This window comes from Meleagris gallopavo, chromosome 5, assembly GCF_905368555.1.
Source record: "Meleagris gallopavo chromosome 5, MGAL_WU_HG_1.1, whole genome shotgun sequence".
In the NCBI taxonomy this organism is placed as follows: domain Eukaryota; kingdom Metazoa; phylum Chordata; class Aves; order Galliformes; family Phasianidae; genus Meleagris; species Meleagris gallopavo.
Genome location: NC_139408.1, coordinates 54,334,034 through 54,352,563, shown reverse-complemented (window position 1 = coordinate 54,352,563; position 18,530 = coordinate 54,334,034). Strand labels below are relative to the sequence as shown.

Genomic DNA, 18,530 nt, shown 5'->3' with positions numbered 1-18,530 from the left:
CATCTCCTTTTCCCAAAGGAACAATTCTCAAACACTGACTCTGCTTCCTTTAACCACAAGCTTCTACCTGTGTTTTTCTTCTGCTAATGGCCCATTAAGTGTAAAAGTGAAGGAAATGGAATCCTGTGGGTATATAATTCATAGCTTGCTCACAAAGTATTTGCTAGTATCATAGCAGCAGAAAACAAAGCAGTGCTTGGCCTCTGCCTCAGTTACAGTAAGTTTAAACATTTTTTAAACCAGGTGTATTTAAAAACTGAACTTTATTTAGCCAAGTGCGTATACAGCTTGATAGATTTGTCAAGTTATAAGATGAGAAAGGTACAAGTGATAAAAAAAAAGTTCTCATTTGCAGCCATGCAGCATGGGAAAGTTTCTCTCTCAGCCTTAGCACGAGTACAGCACGATTTTGTACGTTTCTCCTTATTTCTTCTTTCTTGAATAAGAGGCATCAGCATCCTGGAGTGAGAATACATTGTCAGCATTTCCCCTCCTTGTACTGTACTGGTGTCTTTCACTCACTCACAGCGTTACTTTGCCTGAACCACCCTGTGACCACGGGCAGCTGCAACTTAAAGCTTCCTGCCTTCGCACTGTATGTGCCAATGTTAGTGTTCCGTTTCCTGACTTTTGAATGCTTCAGCGTGTTGTTGCATACTAAGTTCAAGAACACAGCAAGAAATGTACCATCTACCAAGTAGTGCTGCAAGATCAAAACACTGTGTTGTACATCTGTCTTCTGGGAAGTGAATGAGAGAGAAGAGACCTGACGCAGAGCCATACTGCTTAACGTGCTTTGGGGAGGTGCTCTGATTGCAGGTCTGATAGAGAAACTAGATAGAACTCACAGAGAGTCTGAATTTCAAACTGCATTAAATAATTCGTGCTGGTGACTTACAGCTCAGCCCTGCATTGCTGCTGAGTGTGAACTCGTGGCCTGCGTGACAAAGATTAGAAGCAAGACCCCTGGCACTACAAGAGGTACTGACTTCACTGCTCTGCGATGTGACGGTGCTGCAGTAATTCTAGACTACTGGGCACACAGCTGTGAAGCCGAGCTGGGCATCAGCTGCCAGGGAAGTGAGGAGGAGGAAAAGAAACGGATCCAAAATTGCAATCCCAGCATTCCTGCAGCTAAAGAGTCTGTCAGCAGCGTAAAAAAAAGCAGCAAGTGGGGGAGAGAGGAATAAACTTACCACTCCGCTCTTAAAGTTCTCTATTCTCCTCTTGCCCATTCTGTTCATCAGCCACCAGGCCCAGGTGGGTGCGTACTGCCAGAGGTAGCAGACTGCCAGGTAGGGTTGGTCGCTGATCCAGGCCTCCTTCAGGTCATTGGCTGTGCTCACCAGTGTGAGTTGGACGCAGCGCTCAGTTGGCATCTTGTGGGACTGGTCACCGCTGTTCTCTATCGACTGGAGGACAGAGAGGGCAGGAATTAGAACCGATTTGTGGTTGTGGCTGACAGAGGGAGCGAAAGGGCCTGGCTCAGTGCAACAGGCATGCTCTTCTTAATTTCTGCACTGTGCAAATGAGGAATAACCCATCTCTCCCTGCTAATCCACTGGCTTTCTGTGTGGGAATGCTTACCGCCTTCCTTTAGATTAAAGGAAGTACTTTTTTAATTAATGCCTCATTGATAGTTCAAAGAAGGTTAAAAATGCCTCAAATCTATTCTGCTTTGGCATGAAACTATACTGAAGGAGACATATCAGGACAAATTACCCATTCTGCAGCTAAAGGCTTTGAGAAATGCAAACTTTCCTGTTCCCAGCTGCCTACCCCATTATACATTACAAGTTAATCTGTAATCAAATTAGTACAAGGACATGTCCTCCATTAACTTAAAACTTCCTGCCAGCTCTGCTCTATGTGCAGCTATCTCAAGAGAAGAGCATTAGTCTTCTTCCGTGGCAGTGATGTTTTGTTTGATGTCTTCTCCACAGGTATCCCATAGTGAAAGTAAGCTGCAGCTCTGTGAATTCATACACATCTCACTCCAGCAGTCATGGAATGCTTTATCACTTTGCTCTTCTGTTTCCCGGAGCAAAAGCTATTCTAGCTTAGATTTGGTCTTCCTCCTGGGTCCTTTGCCACGCTGAAATTTAAGGAATTTGTTTTGCAATATTTCCAGATTGCTGGAAAAGTACATCTTTTCTTTCATGAAAGTATGCAGTTTTGCAAGCCAAAATTCCTTTCAGAACTTGATTTAACAATGGGAGAACTTCTTTCTCCCCCTCTTACTTGTGTGTTATCCTGAGCTTTGAATTAACTGAATTTATGACATTACCAATATAAATCACAGCAACAACTTCTGCCAGCTATTTTGCGAGACAGCCTTTATTAAAAACAACTGAGCAATTGGGAGGTTTTGCTATTTGTCCTTGAACAACCACTAACAGGAAAAGAATGCATGCCTCGCATCAGCTGACCCCAGCAGCTTTGCCAACACTTGCACCAGAGTCAGTCAAACAGAGGACACTGTGAGTAGGGCAAACAGAAAGCTACCTGTGCTGAAACAACACTGCTCTGCACTGTAGCATGCTATCTAGGAAACAAAGGCCTTTTCCCCAGAACTGGAGCAGCTGTATGGTTAATTTACAAGGTGTGGATCGGGTGCGTTGGAAGAGAGAAGGCACAACAACTCTCCAACTTTATTTTCATTTTATATGGACTTAATATCACAAAGCATTACATGACAACACATGGCTTTGCATTAACCAAAGCATTTCTTAGTAAGAAAAGGGAGGTTGGTGTTTGCTAGGGGAAGCAAGAGAAAACAATCACAAAAGATTCACTTTTGCCTGTAGCAAAAGTTGGATTTACTGTAATAGAATTTTGAGTCCTTACCTTGTCAAGTTTCTCCGTAAAGACATTCTGTATAATCTTAGACTGCACAGGTCCTGGGCATATGTTGATAATGCTTATCTCAGGGTAGTCTGTCAGCTCCGTCCGAAGAGAATTAAAAAAACCCTGGAAGAAAAGACTGTCATGTGACTACATTTTTAAAAATCAATTTCTGTAATCCCTATTACTTTGACTATTAGTCCTATCCAACTTGGGAAGATGACTGTCTGGCCAAGGCTCTTATCCAAAATGCACTGTAGGAGAAGTATCAATCAGATGTCCTCCTGCAGTGACACCAAACACAACAACTGGGGCAATGCAGGAAGAACAGGCAATGAATTGCACACCCATGCACGCTTACAACCAAGATCCGTCCATATATGCTCTGATTTCCCCATCACTGGTGGCTGATTCCAGCTCACAGATTACACGTAGGCTCTGCAGCTGCATTCTGTAAAAACACTGACTGCACCTTTTAACTTACAAGCACATGCAGGCCCCACATTAGATCTTCAAAGCAAATTATCTAAGATGTGTAGCTTCTGGAGGACTAATTCTAACACTAAAGATGTTTGTATGTCTGGAAGTCTGTTTCTGGACAGATCAGGAAGCCTCTCAGATCTGCCAAGCATTCAGATGACTTTGATTAAAAACCTGGGCTCCTCCCTGGAGTATTCCTCCATCCCTATGCACACCTTCAGCCATGGCATCAGCACTGCTGGCTGAGCTTCATCCATTGCTCTGGGCTGATGCTGCAGCCCACAGCTGTGCTTTTCACATCCCCTCGTTTCCCCAAGGGATCCTGGGGACATTTATCTCAGAAGAGCACTAATTTGTGCAGTTCCATCACAGAAGCTGTGCAGCCAAGCTAAGTAGAAAGTAACATGCCAAAGAGCACTGGACCTTAAAGGACAGAAGGTGACAGTATGTCAAGTTGGTGAGGACAGCCAGTTTGATCACAACTGCTTTCTGTGCTATTTACTGCAGCAATGACTACAAGCCCGGGCTCTCATACAAAGACACCCTAAGCAGTAAGCTATGCAACCATAGTCCCTGCCATATGCAGTCATTGGTTCCTCCATCAATACTGAATTGCAGGAGCAGCATTTAGAGCTCTTCCAGCCCTCACTCCCTTATCAATCCATGGGGATTTGGGATTGGGTCACTGGGGGGCTCCAGGGATATGAATTCTACCCAAAATTGGGCACAACCCAGAAGAGGTCAGCTCTGCAACTTCAGACAGCTTTCCGCAGAGGGCTCTGGCACACTCCCTCAGACTGCTGCTTCCCTCCAAGCATTTTACAAAGAGAGCCTTGTTGCCTTGAACAAATTGCAAGGTAACAAAAGCTAAGCATTGGTCCAGTGAGCTAGAGTTATCCTTGAAGATCCTGTCTAGACATCAGCCAAGCACAGGGCTCCTGAGGCTTTTTTCAGTGTTGTTTGAGTAGTGGGGTCAATGGCAGTGCTATTTATTCCAACCAAGGGCTTCAGACTCCACAAACACAAAATCCAGGTAGCCAGAGAAACCAGTGAGATGCAGTTTGTACTGTGACCACCCTGCTATTCCCCTCCATTTAAAGGGCTTTCTGTGACCCCTCCCTCCCTCCCAATGCAGTTCTTACACTGCAGAAGAGGTGCAGCTTGCCCGGAGCACACAGTGACTGGCACACTTGCTCAGGGGGAATTCAACAGACCCTCATGAAGAAGGCAGCTCTGGCACGAGGAGCTCGATGAGGTTGCAGCAGGTCACAGAATCACAGAAGAGACCTCTGGAGATTATCGAGTCCAACCTCAATGCTAATGCAGGTTCCCTACAGCAGGCTGCACTAGAGTCTGTAGAACAGGAACTGCTTCAAACCATGGGCCTTTTCAGCTTCGTAACCATATCCTAGAAGATGCTGCAAAAGGCAATGCTGAAATGACTTCTACTAAGACAGAAACGTACTTCAGAAATTCCTCAAAGGATCAAAGGCTGAATGAGGAGTGGTGTTGCTGCTCCATGCAGCCCATGTGCCCATTAGACAAGCTCCTGATGAAGGTACATTTTTAAGATCACCATTTCTGACCCCTCCACATGCCACCAATCACACACATTACAACCAGATGAATGGCACATCATTTCCACCAGCACCATCACATCAGGAGAGAAACTGCAGAAAAGGCTGATTTCCTCAGCTCTTGAACTCTTCCTCATTCTAAAGAGATCCAGTTGACATGAATCAAGATATGCTTGTTTAACTATATAATAGATGTCAGACTTATATTTCATAACTGGTGGACAAAATGCAATCTGCAGTTCAAGAAGACACAGGTTGACACATGCTGGATAAACCCAACATAAAATGCATCACTTCATGCTCGGTGTTATTTTTCCCCAACTCCTCTCTAGTCATTTCCTCTTGGTCATCAGAGATGAGTGTCTGCTAAGTGCATAGGACTGTCATTCTGAGAAATCTCCTTTATCTGAGCTGTATTGGCAAAGTTTCATATTTCAAAAGAGCTTCTATAGCTTTGGAGGTCTTGTGCCCACATCTACCCATAGCTCTAGACTGGTAAGAGACTCTCAGGGTGAGTCTGATTTCAAAAATCTATATTGCAAACAATTTGCAGGACTACTGCAAAAGAAAAAAGAGAGGAGGTATGGGGTCTGGCCTGGTTATTGAGCAGAAGTAGAAATACCAAAGATACAAGCAGTTCAGTTACCTTGTTTTTAACTAATCCAGACATTTTAGTAAACTATTTCCTTTTAATCTTTTTCCACATTCTTAATCTCCACATGAAATTCAAAGTTTGAGAACTTTTAAAGCAACACACGAATTCCTCTGCAACTAACTAGCTGTGCTTATTCCAAAAGCACCACAGCCAAAAGATCATTCAAGTGAAAGAACATTTTCAAATAAGGAGCATAAGCAAATGGAGTTCATGCTTCTGCACACTGTGTTCTTCTAATTTAAATCTACCAGACCTAAGTCAAGACTGGCCTCTAACGGGCAATTTCATTGCTGGCACCAAAATTAAAAGTAGAAGCTCTCTCCCTGTCATTAGCTGAACGTTTTCTATGAGCAGAGACTTGTAAGAATGAGGATGTAGAAGACAGCAACAAGTGCCTCATGGCTTTGCAATGTCAGCCACTTGTTCCACGTCTGCTGTTGGTGGTCAAAACTGTCAAAAAGATATTGATCCAATAGGCTGGGCAGAGTTCTGTACTCTGTTTGTGCACATAATCCCAGCAGGGAGCAGGAACGTGCCAGCTTTTTGTTATTAAAATCATCTCCAAGTACAGCTGAACTTTGGCTTTCTGAAATCAAAGCATACATTAGCAGGAAGTCAAACAGTGGTGAAAGACAAATATGTCTAAATAAATTTGCTAGTTAAACAAATGATTCCGCAATGATAGAGGCAGCCTCTTTTCCCTGCAGACATTTTTCTCAGCTCTTCTATGTTTTTCTGCATGAGTGAAATGACTTTCAGAAATCTTTCCAAGCAAAACTGAAAATTCAGTGTTACTTAGAAGAGAGTAGGACCTCTTTCCTAAAACACGATGAGCTGCCAGTTCTTCACAGCACAGAAAGATTCAAAGGTACTGGGAAGATTCCTTCAGATCTTTCCAAGATCAGGGATTGCCCTTTCTCTTGTTAGTCTGCTTTACCCATCACTGCTCTCACTTTACTCACCTCAAGATTTCTTATAGTCTTTCTATAGTTTTCCCTCGCTGACTGAGCTGTGTCTTCAAGCACAATACCCCCATTCTTGCACCACACTCCAAGATACGTGCACAAGGACTTTGCTCAGCTCATCACCTTTTGCACACAGTGAGTGTGATGGGTCAGAAGGATTGGAAGAGAAACACGGCAAACCCTTCTCTCACATTATCCACTGCTGCACATGTAGTTCAGAAGAACTGCTATAAGGCTTCTGTGCGGGTTTTTTTGCTAAAAACAAAGCAGATTCTCTACTGCCAATGCTGTTAGCTGAAGAAGGGCTTGAAGTTCAATTCAAAGCTATTTTAAAGGCTACACAACTAGAAACTAGAGAAGGAGTCCACCTGCTGGTCTTTCACACAAGACTTAATAAAGGTCACATTCTGACTTACCTGCAGAGCATGTTTGCTGGCACAGTACCCTGAGGCAAGAGGAGCACCCATGATCCCCATCACACTGCTCACAGTCACAATCTTTCCCCTTCTCCTTTCGATCATGTGATTCAGAACATGTTTTGTCAAAGAGATCGTGCCTAGGTAGTTCAGTTCCATTATGGCACTGAAGACATCCAGGTTTGTATCCACAAACAGAGAGCGTTGGGAACGTCCACCATTGTTGACCAAAACATCAATCTCAGAAAAAATAAAGTGATAAGTAAATACAACACATTTTCTTTAATATTTTTCCTTTCTCAGGCAATTGCTAACTGACTGTTCCCTTCCCTCCTGCCTCCCCAAAACAGGACACTACTCCTTTGTAATTGAGGACTGGCTGCTTTAGAGCAGAGACAACAAAACAGAACAGTGTTTGATACCAACTCCTAGTATAGGAACAATGGCAGCTAGAAACCAACTAGACTAAAGAACAGAAGAAACAAATCTGGTACCAAACACCTCACTGTGACACCAAAGTACCAGTGGACTAAGGTGTAGCTTGAAGCTTCGCCCACCATATGTAATATTAGTCAGATCTGACTGCCATTGTCTGGACTCACAGTCCAAAAGAGCACACCAAAGAAGGCAAGCACTTGTGCCTGATGTCCAGTTTTGTTCCATATAGCCCTGAACCCAAATTACATGCATTATAAAACTTACAAAATCAAAGTCCTGACTTTCATACACAATTTTAAGACTAGAATATACAGATGAGGCTTACTCCATTTGGTCAGGAAATACAGTGACATCAAGCAAATTAATTTTTAATTCTTGGTAACAACCAGTGGTCACTTGTTATTTGCTGCATCTCTGCAAAGCTGCCAGAACCCAGAAGCAAGCAATGGAAGGGATGGGAATTTAGGTATTACTTGTCATGTTCAATAATGAAACTTAACCAAGAATGTAAGCATCACTAAATGAAGTGAAATACAGACATACATGCAGGGATAAGACAGGAGAAGATAGAAAAATTCAGCTCCAGGAACATTCCTCACCTTGCCAAAATGCTTCAGAACACTGTTGGTGGCAGCTTCATGAGAGCTTCTGTCAGTCAAGTCAAGACGCAGAACAAGGATCTCTTTATCACTCAAGTTGCTGATCTCTAAAAACAATCACAAAGTAAATGGGAACCAGTAAGGGTGCTAATACAACTGTGATAAGTGTGTTTTAAAACAGTCATTTTCACTAGAAAGACACCAAGAAACCATAACATTAAGATAGAAATCAAATGCTTTCTTTGTCCTCATTTTGATCTCCACACAGAACCCATTTTTAATCCATTCCTATCAAGTCTTTTCTTATCATTACGTTTTTGCTTGCAAAAAGCTTGACTTTATTAAATAGGTTTGTGTATTGCAATATAGACAATGCAACTCTCCAAATAAATTGCAGTGGTTGGAAGCAATGCATTATGTGATTATTATTGGCAGCCTTGACATCTTCCTTGTAGGTGAACTGCTCAACCATGTCTACCCCCTCTAACAGGAACAGTATAGTTGAGGCCAAAGCCAGAACCTGTATACAAGAGCTGGTTTATTGCAAAGGGAAGAAGGAGAATGATCCTTGGGAGTCCATTCTAGCCTCAGATATTCTTTAAAAAGTTTTCCCTTTAACTGAGAGTTTTCAAAGCATCCACCTCCTGGAATAAAGTCACTTGTCATCAACTTCAAGTCATTATGCTGAGTGTTTACACCACTGCCTCTTCAGAACAACTGACCTTTTCCCTAGAAAGCATTTCTAGAGCAGCAATGTGCTACCCTGGGGCTTGGGGGCATTTGACTCACAAAAATAAAATCTTCAGTGTTAATCTTCCATGTTTTAAACTAGATATTTTAAAGAATTTATTTATACTGGTTTACTAGTGCTACTTTTGTTTCTAAAGTGATTCCTAGCCACAATTACATACATCTGCTCCCCTTTAACCGCCGTGCTCTTTAAACACAGAGCACAGAGTATTTCATTATTGCCTGCATATATAGGTCAGGCTGAACTTTGTCTCTACAGTGATGCACTGTGACGAGGTGACTGAAATCCATAGCTTGCCTCTGTTCAAAGGTCACTAGTATTTAGGCAACTGGATATAATATACTCATTTCTCTGGTTTAAAGCTACTGTATTTCAGTGTATAGCCCCCTCCAAGACCTCTCATCTCCCCTCTGTGCATTTTTCTTTCATTACAGACAGCAATAAAAATCCCGGTATGTTAAACTACACCTCTGCCTCACACTCCCACAAGCACATTTGCACAAGCAAAGCCTACTGAGACAGACCATGGGGCTAGAGCACCTCTCCCATGGAGAGGGCAAGAGAGCTGGGGCTGTTCAGTTTGGAGGAAAGGCATCAGGGAGACCTCACTGCAGCCCTCCAGTACCTAAAGGGGCAGCAGGAAAGCTGGGGATTAACTCTTCATCATGGAGCGTAGCAACAGAACAAGGGGGAATAGCTTTAAACTAAAACAGTGTAGATTAAGATTTAACATTAGGATGAAATTCTTCATGATGAAGGTGGTGAAGCACTGCAACAGGCTGCCCAGAGAAGCCCCAACTCTGGCAGTGCTCATGGCCAGGCTGGTGGGGTTTTGAGCCCAGGTTCCTCCTTTTAAGGGCTTTTGAGAGAAAACAAATTCCAGTAGTGGTGAAATTCAACTTGTTGTAGAGAATGCTGCAGGAAAATACAAATCCTCTTAGAAAAATCCTTTCAGTTACACAAATCGTTTTCCCCCTGCAGAGGTTCAATGAAGCGTGGAGCTGGCATGTGCATGACAACAGGTATTACCTGTAACCTTTACACAACTTTCCTTCTCTCTTACCTTCAGCATTTAAGCAGTGTAGAATGCATAAACATATCACAGGGTGGTGTCTGAATTCTGAACAAGATAAGTGTGCTTTGTTCTGACATTAATATGTCAATTATCTAGTTAAGTTACTGCTATGCATAGCATCTACTGCAGGCATGTTAAAGCCTATTAGCTCCAATTATGCCATATAATTCAGCCAAATTCAAGTTGCTGTTACGCATTACAACTCAATCTTAACCCATCTCATTCTACTTAAGCCTTACAGGACACCCTTGAACTCAATTACAAAAAGAAAATACACTAGAGGTGGAAGCAGGAACAAGCTGCTCTGCGTATCTGGCTTTACATGGCATTTTGATAGCAAGGGGGCTGCAGGGCAGTCTCTGGAAGCAGAATCCAGAAGTTAGTTAAGTGGGAGCTGTTAGATCAGAGCCAGCTCCAGCTGACTCCACAAGCAACCTGCTGCTGGCCAGAGCCATGAGCAACACTGGCTCTGCCTCTGGAAAAGCAGATTTAGGACAAGAAAAAACTGCTTTGCAGCTGGGAGAGAAGAGTGAGAAAATGAGAAACACCCCTGTGGGAACCAAGATCAAGGCAGGAGGAGTAAGAAGATGCCCCAGGTGTGGAGCAGCAGCTCCCTGCAGCCCAGGAGAGGCCCATGGTGGAGCAGGCTGTCCTCCTGCAGTCCACGATCACAGTGTGGAGCAAATTTCCACCAGCAGCCACGGAGGAGCCCATGGTGCAGCAGTGGATGTGGCCTGGAAAAAATGGCAGCCCATGGAGCCCCTGCAGGAACAGCCTCAGGCCAGAACTGCAGCCCATGGAGGAGTCCATCCAAGCATGCAGAAATGGAATCAGGAAGGTGAAACTCAGATGTAGTCAAAGCTGGTGAGAAAAAGCAAAAGGCAGAAAGGATTTCTACAGGTACAGAAGCAACAAAAGGAAGACCTGAAGACAGTGAGATCATCGCTCATTATAGAGATGGGAAGGAAATGATGAAAGACACAGGAAAACATGAAAGATTCATGTTGTGTTTTCTGCTTGAATTTTACTGCCAAGATCTCTCTGGTCTCCCACACTCCTGAGGCTGACCTCTGTGGGAAAGACTACCAGCATCAGAGGAAGACCAAGCTAGGGACAAACTAGAGATACCAACAGGTTGATGCATGCATTCAAAAGCTACAAGAACCGACCAGTATCACCACAGTGGTACTGATCTTTAGAGGTTTCCAGTGACTGGAAAAAAGTCATTGAACCTAACCTCAGGCCTTGGGAAAATTATATGGCAGTTCCCCCTAAAACAATCTCCAAACATATAAAAGACAAGAAGAGTACTAACTGACAACATAGATATACGATGGATGTAGATGCCCAACAACTTAACTGCCTTTTGTGATGACAGCTGGCTCTACAGACAAGGGGAGAGCAGCAGGTCTTTAATATCTAGACTATATAGCTTTCTATGCTATCTTCCATAGCATCCTTGTAACATTAGAGAAATGAGGGGTCTAGGGGAGTTGATTACAGTGTAAATAAACACCAGGCTGGAGCAACCAACCACTCAAAGTTAAAGAGATGACCACTTCTAAGAGGTATCTCCCCATGGACAGTATCTTTCAGTACCTTCTTCATTAATAACCCATAGAATAAAACATGGGTTTTCAGCAAATTCTAGATAATGTCAAGTTCAAAGGAGCAGCTGATATGCTGGAGGGCAGGACTGCCTTTCAGAGGCATCTTAACAAGCTGTAATAATGGTCTGACAAACCTCATTAAGCTCAACAAAAATCAAATGAGAAATTTTGCACCTGGGACTGTATAGTATTATGTAGCACTGCAAACCAACATCCAAATGGCTGGGTAACAGATCCCCAAACAAGACTTAAGATCTTGATGAAAGACAGAAATAAATGCTACTGGGCTGCAAACAAGTTCTGAGAAACTGCAGCACAGGGCCACCAAGATGGTTAGAGGAGCCAGCATACATGATAGTTAAGGAAAGGGATGGAAGGTTGAGTTTGGAGAGAAGGTAAGAATGCAAGGGGGCTTTTACTGAGGAGTTTCATGTATTCCTACCAACCCTCCCGTTTGAATTTTTGCTATTATCACCACTTAGCCACACAGATCCCCCTTGTTCCCTTTTAAATATGTCTATTGAAGTGACAGCTTTTTTGAGGCATCAGAAAATGGAAATAAGGAGTAGTGCACTTCTGAAAGATAACTATCAGATTTTCAGAGTAGAAATGCTTAACATTTGTTCCTCAGGATACACAAGAGATATTCTTTTCTGCATCTTGATCAGCTCACCCACGTGAATCAGCAGATTACAATCAGGGAACTGTGTATGGAGCTCACCATCAGCTCCAGTGTGTTGGAAATGATGGTAGCAGTGCTGGAATATTGCAAAATTTGTGCCAAGCAACTCACATAACTGTATGCAAGTTTGTCAGGACCTACAGAACCAATATGAGGCTGAAGGTGCCAGTTCCCTGGATCATATCATTACTGGTGACAAGATGTGGTATCACCTCTATGTACCAGAGTCAAAACAGCAGTCCATGGAGACAGGAAAGGGCGATCCTTCTGGATTTCCTGAAACTCAGACAAACCATCAACTCCAACCAGCACATCATCACACTGATGAAGCTGAAGGTTTAAACTTCCAGAGTTAGGCCAGAGAAGATGACATCCTTTCTCCTACAGTATGAGAATGCCAGGCCACATATCAATTTGAAGACTGTGAAGCATACTGCCAGTCTTGCCTGGACTGTCCTACCACACCCATCAGACAGTTCAGATTTGGCAACATCCATCTTCCATCTGTTTGTGTTGATGAAAGACAGACTGCACTCCCAACACCATCACAGCTGTGAAACAGGGGGTCACCTCAGATTTGTACAAGCACAGCATACAGGCTCTTGTTCATCACTGACAAAAATGCAGAGATAATGGTAGTGACTACATTGGAAAATAGCATTTTGTAACTGAGAACCTGCTCTATCAAATAGTGTTATTGTGCTCTTTGCATATGTTGTAGTTTCCACAGAAATAAATAGGAGGGATTACTTGTGAAGTGACCTACACAGAATGATATCCTTTCATATGCTTCCTTCCTTCCCCACTATATTTATTTAGTAATTTATAACATGGAATTAATAATGAGATTGACCTAACACCAGCTCTTGAAGGCACTCATACTACATGCCTAAGTTATGCGTAAAGTTTACTTTCATCATGAAATTTATTCCCATGCTTGTGGGTTACTATTTCTGTAGCAACTCCACCACACTAAGAGTGGAACTGGCCACATGAAGCAAGAACTCATACTTACGAAGGCATTTCTTTTTCACTCTTTCCAGCTCATCCTCTCTTCTTGCTGAGATAGCAAGCAAAGCTCCTATCTTTGATAGCTGGTAAGCCAATTCTTCTCCAATTCCACTTGAAGCTCCTGTCACCCAGACAACCTTGCCACGCAGCTCATTTTCTGTCAAAAGGACCAGAACAGAAGTTCACACATTGCTAATGCTAGAATAAACATATGAGTGACTGCAGATACACAATCTGATACTGTCTGTAAGACCTGTACTCAACTTTATTGGCTGTTACAAAATCTTGACTTCTTTATTTTTTGGTCACATGTAGTTGTGAAATTGTTCAATGCTGTTCTGCTGCCACTTGAACTTTGTTCCAAGGCTAATCTGAACAAACACGGATTATCTACCTGATGGAAGGCATTTGATTGCATTTCTGCAGGATAGGATTTCCACAGATCAAAATGAGGTTCAGAGGAAATAGGGGAATTCTTAGAAACGACAGAAAACTGTTAATATATTGCAAATTCAAACAAAAGGCTGAGTAAACGTTTCCTAATAGATGTCCTATCTCAAAAATGTTCCAAACGAATTGCTTAAAGAAGCAAGTTCTCTGATCGTAGAAGGCTGATCAAAACAAACAGAATGATGTTCATCCACCTTGTTTTGCATCTGATGCAGGCTAATTCTTACATGGTCAGAGTACAGTACACTGAATTCCTAAAGTGTAAGCTCATATATTAATTTCCTGTGTGCTTTCCATTCTTGCCCTGGTAAACCTCTAGTAGAAGTACCTTACTATTTCTCCTCTTACTGTTTCCCCTTGTTTGCAGTTATTCCCTCACCCCCACTCCAAGATAGATTTGCAACTTGTGAAAAAGTTTAGTGTTCCAGGGATATATCCAAAAACAAATAAAATAGATGGATCAAAATCAACCACTTAATTCTAGAACACAGTCTAAGCAATAATATCAGAGCACCTTCAGCACATATTGACACAAACTTGTGTATTTTTCAAGATCGGTCTCAGTGAAAATCTGACTCAAGTACACAGAGGGCTGCTGAGCAGAGCTCTTCCTTGTTTACCAGATACATACAGAGCATTCAAACAATTTCTAGCCAACCAAGAAGGATTTCATGTTACAATTCTAACAGTAGAGCCAAATTCACTTCCTGGGACTTAAAGCCTATTTGATTCTCAAAATAACCAGAACATTTTTGAGCTCACTGAACCTTAACCACTCACTTAGTTTAGCGGAAACCCCCCCTTTTCTTTTCCCCACTAAAGCCAGTGATGTGACAACTTTCACTTCCTTCTTCAGGATCAGTTCTTGCATCTCTCTGCACTAACCTGTCTCAAATTCCTACTTTGAGTCTTCATGACGAAAATCCCATGAAGAGATGAGCACCAAAATCTTCTTCCCACCTGACTGGAAGAGTAGAGAGCATTCAAGACTACCCAATCTCAACTTGGGCTTGCAGTACTGGCAATAAGCATTATTTTTCTTTTTTTTTTTTTTTTTTTTTTTTTTTTTTTTTTTCCCCCTTCTTTCTTTAAACTGACTGTATGTTAGCCAAAGAATAAGTCTTTACTTTTGTTTAAAAAAAAATTACTTTTCCAAAGGAGAAAGCTAAGGTTGTGAAAATGGGAAGTGGAAAGAGATGTCACTGAAGTCATAGGAATAACTTTAACAGTTGTATCAGAAGGCTGCTGCATCTAATGCTTATTTACACACTCTTCTTAGAGTTTCACTTCAATATATTCCCAATTCCTTAATTTAACCACAAGAAACATGGGGGCTCATGGCAGGTTAATTTTTTTTGTTGGCAGAAAACCTGTGGAAACAAGTATTACGTGCAGAAAAGAGTACATGGACATGCCTTCATCCCTCTTTATTGCACTCATCTCCTTTTGCTGCTGCAAACAAACTCACTTGTTCCTATCACACAGTTCCCCCATTCTCAAATTGTCCTGGGCAGCTTCACTGTTGTTCAGGATCTTGTTCTGTGGACAGAATAATTAACTGAGATAAAGAGTTTTCCACTTATTTCTCAGTACTGATAGCTACCAAGCACTGGAGTTAATGTAATTTAGGATCTAGCTCATAAGCTGCATCAAAACCTAGACGGTTCTAGAATAAGTGTCCTGTTGATACTGCAAATAGGCTTAAAAATTAACTGTGCCAAATTGAAAAATAAAAGGAGATTATGCTTTTACTAACCATTAACTGTGTTACAAGGCATAAGAAACAAGTGCTTGAACATCTTACAAGACGTGCTTCCGTTGTTCAGCTCTGTTTGGGAGGTTTGCCATCATTTGTGTGCCTATCACACAAAGTTGCTGCTTTATTTCATTCATGAGAACATTTGGGGTGGAGAAGTTTTAAGGATAGCATTCCCCATGCCCATAAAGAATCATGATATTATGCTTAACTTACAGTTTAAGGAGTAGGTTTTCACATATGTACACATTTATACATAAAAGGATCCAACTACACTGACTGTGAAAAACACAATGTTCAGAGTGACTGCTGATCTGCTAATGAGACACAACACAAAGAAAGTCACCCAGTAACCCTTATCTCCTGATCACACAAATATTTACATCTTGGGAAATAATCCAGCATCTGTCAGTGACGAAATCCAGATGCTTCCCTATAGAAGTGAATCAATGGAATGAAACTAGTCTTACCTAGGTGTAATTACATCTCTTTGTAATTATAGTTCACAGGATAAAGAAACATCTTTGCTAGTATTTGACCCTTTTGTCTCCCTCACTGAGGGGAGATGACCAGGTGCCGCTATCCCATGTGTGCCTGGCAGAGCTATCAGCCAAATGCCACTGAAATGCTACCATCTCAGCTACATGTTGCAGTTGATGACAAGCACCAGTGGTCAAACACAACCTATCTCTTTGCAAAGTAAAGCTTACATTTATAAAATTCTGACTGACTCTTCTCAACAAGTTGAAACAGTCCCATCAGAAAAAGTCCATGTTGTTCCTGATGTGGGACTATTTAAAAGGTTTCAAAGCTCCCAGTGAGACTGAAGGCTACCTTCAAATAATAGTGGTCAGGTGGTGGAACAGGCAGTCACCATCCCTGGAGGTGTTCAAGAAATGTGTAGATGTGATACTAAGGGATGTAGTTTAGTGGGGAAATATTGGTGGTAGGTGCATGGCTGGACTCAACTGTCTTGGAGGTCTTTTCCAACCTTGGGGATTCTATGATTCTATGAATACATCTACCTGAGAGCTTCTAGATCTCCATGTGCATCACATAGACCCACACAGCAAAACCTCTGCAAAACAGCTTGTATTTGGGGAGATCTCTCGTGTTTCTCTGCCCTGAGTCTGTCCATGCACTCTGCAAAGACCATACCCACAGATGTGTTTTTTTAAATGTAGTTTTCTTATAATAAGGGAACTACCTGATGGACTTATTATAAAATATATACACAAAGAGTTACAGAAGATTACACACGTTTCGTGTTCTTAGTGCTGTATGTTACTTGTGCACACTTTTCTGTTCTGTTCTCAACTATATAGACTTCTACAGCAAGCTTCGACAGAAAATAGAAGACAAAACTGCCTCAACAAATTTGGGGCCAAAACCAACAGTCTCAACACTCTCAAACCCAACTCCACAGGGAAATGATCCTCACGTTATCCCACTTCTTCTGTACAACCTGAAGATGGCCTCCATCTTTGCTTCTAGTTTGTTGTGCATCCCATTAGTTGGTCACAAAAAACAGAATGGTCAGGGTTGGAAGAGACCTCATGGATCATGAATCTCCAAAAAACCAGTCCCATATTCACATTTCAAACATCCTTCTTGCCAAACTCTTGACAGAGTTTGCCCTGCGCTTTTCTCAATCCCTTCCCAATGCCAGCCTTCACCTGCACCACCATTCTCAGATGAACGACTGCCTCAAATTCAAGTCTTCAACCCTCCATTCCCTCAGACTCATTTTCTTGATGCTGCTTCTCCCTGCCTCAACCCACCATACAGTTTCATTTCACACACCAGACAGCTTACAATGTTTTCTGCCCCATTCCCCATTCTCCATCCCACCGGTCAATGCAAGAGGATGCTGTACAGTGACTGACAGCTCCGGCTCCATTTTCACCTCAACTATCCAAATCCAAAGCTCACAGCATCCCAGATTGGGCTGCTGGCTAAACTAAGGTGAAGTACTCCAGCTCATCTGATCAAAAGCCTCTGTTAAGCAAGTAAAAATTACAGTTTTTACAGATCGTTAGTTGTCTGGAAGTGAGCAGAACTAGATAGATTAGGAAGCCAACCAAAGAGTTGAAAATCCTATCTGGTAGCTTTCTAGAGTCTTCATACCCCAGGTGACAAAGGCTACTCCTTGCTTCTACAGCGGTCAGGATCCGAGGCAGTATCGAATCCCTTCTCCTTATGGACCTTCCTTTGGTGCAGCCTCCTGAGCAACGTGCTCACTCAGCAGAACTGATTGTTACCCCAGAACCGGACGTATGACCGGAAAAGATGCAAAACAGTAGTTTTGGTGCAAGCCCAGTCCCTGCAAAGTTACTTTAGGTTACGGCTTTACTCAACGGGTCCCTCCGCAGCCGCCCCGGAGGGAGGTGCACGCGAGGAGCACCGCATGCTTTGTGGATAAAGGGCTGAGAACTCTGTTTTCGGGGTGATTTTTGTCGTTCTTCAGACAAACCAGCGGGGCAGCGGTGGTCAGGTTCACGAAGCTGAGGTAACTTCAGCCCCAACTCCCGAGGAAACCTCTCACCCCCACAGACCGCCGCGCCCTGTCCCCTCACAGAATCGCACCCCCAGGATCACCACCACCACCACCCACACCCGACCCCGCCACCTCCCTCCTAGCGAGCGGGGGCTGCAGGCACAGCTTTACCTGGCTTCTTCCCCCGCCACTCCGCCCACAGCACCGTGAGGTCGCCGTCGGCGCGCAGCCATCGCAGCAGCAGCAGCAGGACCAGCAAGGCGCCGCCCGCCAGGAGCGCGCACAGCCCGCAGCCCCACGACATGGCCGCCACCTCCTGCCGCCCGCCGCGCCTCTTTATAAGGGCCTCGGCCAGGCGGGAGCCGCCCCTGCTGCCCGCGGCCAGCGCCGGCCTCCCCTTCCCCGCCTCTCGCCTCCCATTCCACCCGCTTTCCCCGCCGGGTTGTGGTGGGCGGCTCCGCTCTGCTCTCCCCGGGGACGTGGCCCGCGCTCCCGGTTGGAGCCGGTTGGTAACGGCCCCGCGTTTGGCGCAGTCAAGGCTATGGCGATAAGCGCTGCGTTTGTGGGGCAGAGGTCACGCATGTGATGGGGTGAAGGTTGCTTCCTGGAAGCGGGGCCCTCTTTACCCCAACGTGACGTGCCCTCGAGGGGAGCAGAGCTTGTGAACGCACATCCTCAGGACTTCTGTGCCCAGAGATGAAAACCCGGAGCTCAACACGAGGAG

The 18,530-nt window shown here is 43.5% G+C and overlaps 1 protein-coding gene across 1 annotated transcript; it reads right to left on the bottom strand.

Moving 5' to 3' along the window:
* Positions 1–244: 244 nt before the first annotated feature.
* On the bottom strand, positions 245–18,231 carry DHRS7 (dehydrogenase/reductase 7). Its single transcript, XM_010712068.4, has 7 exons — positions 17,978–18,231; positions 13,108–13,260; positions 7,975–8,081; positions 6,938–7,177; positions 2,848–2,970; positions 1,197–1,412; positions 245–459 (listed from the first exon to the last, which is right to left on the bottom strand). Exons 1-7 carry the CDS (start codon positions 18,108–18,110, stop codon positions 424–426), a joined length of 1,008 nt encoding a protein of 335 aa, XP_010710370.2. The 5' UTR covers positions 18,111–18,231; the 3' UTR covers positions 245–423.
* Positions 18,232–18,530: the final 299 nt, after the last annotated feature.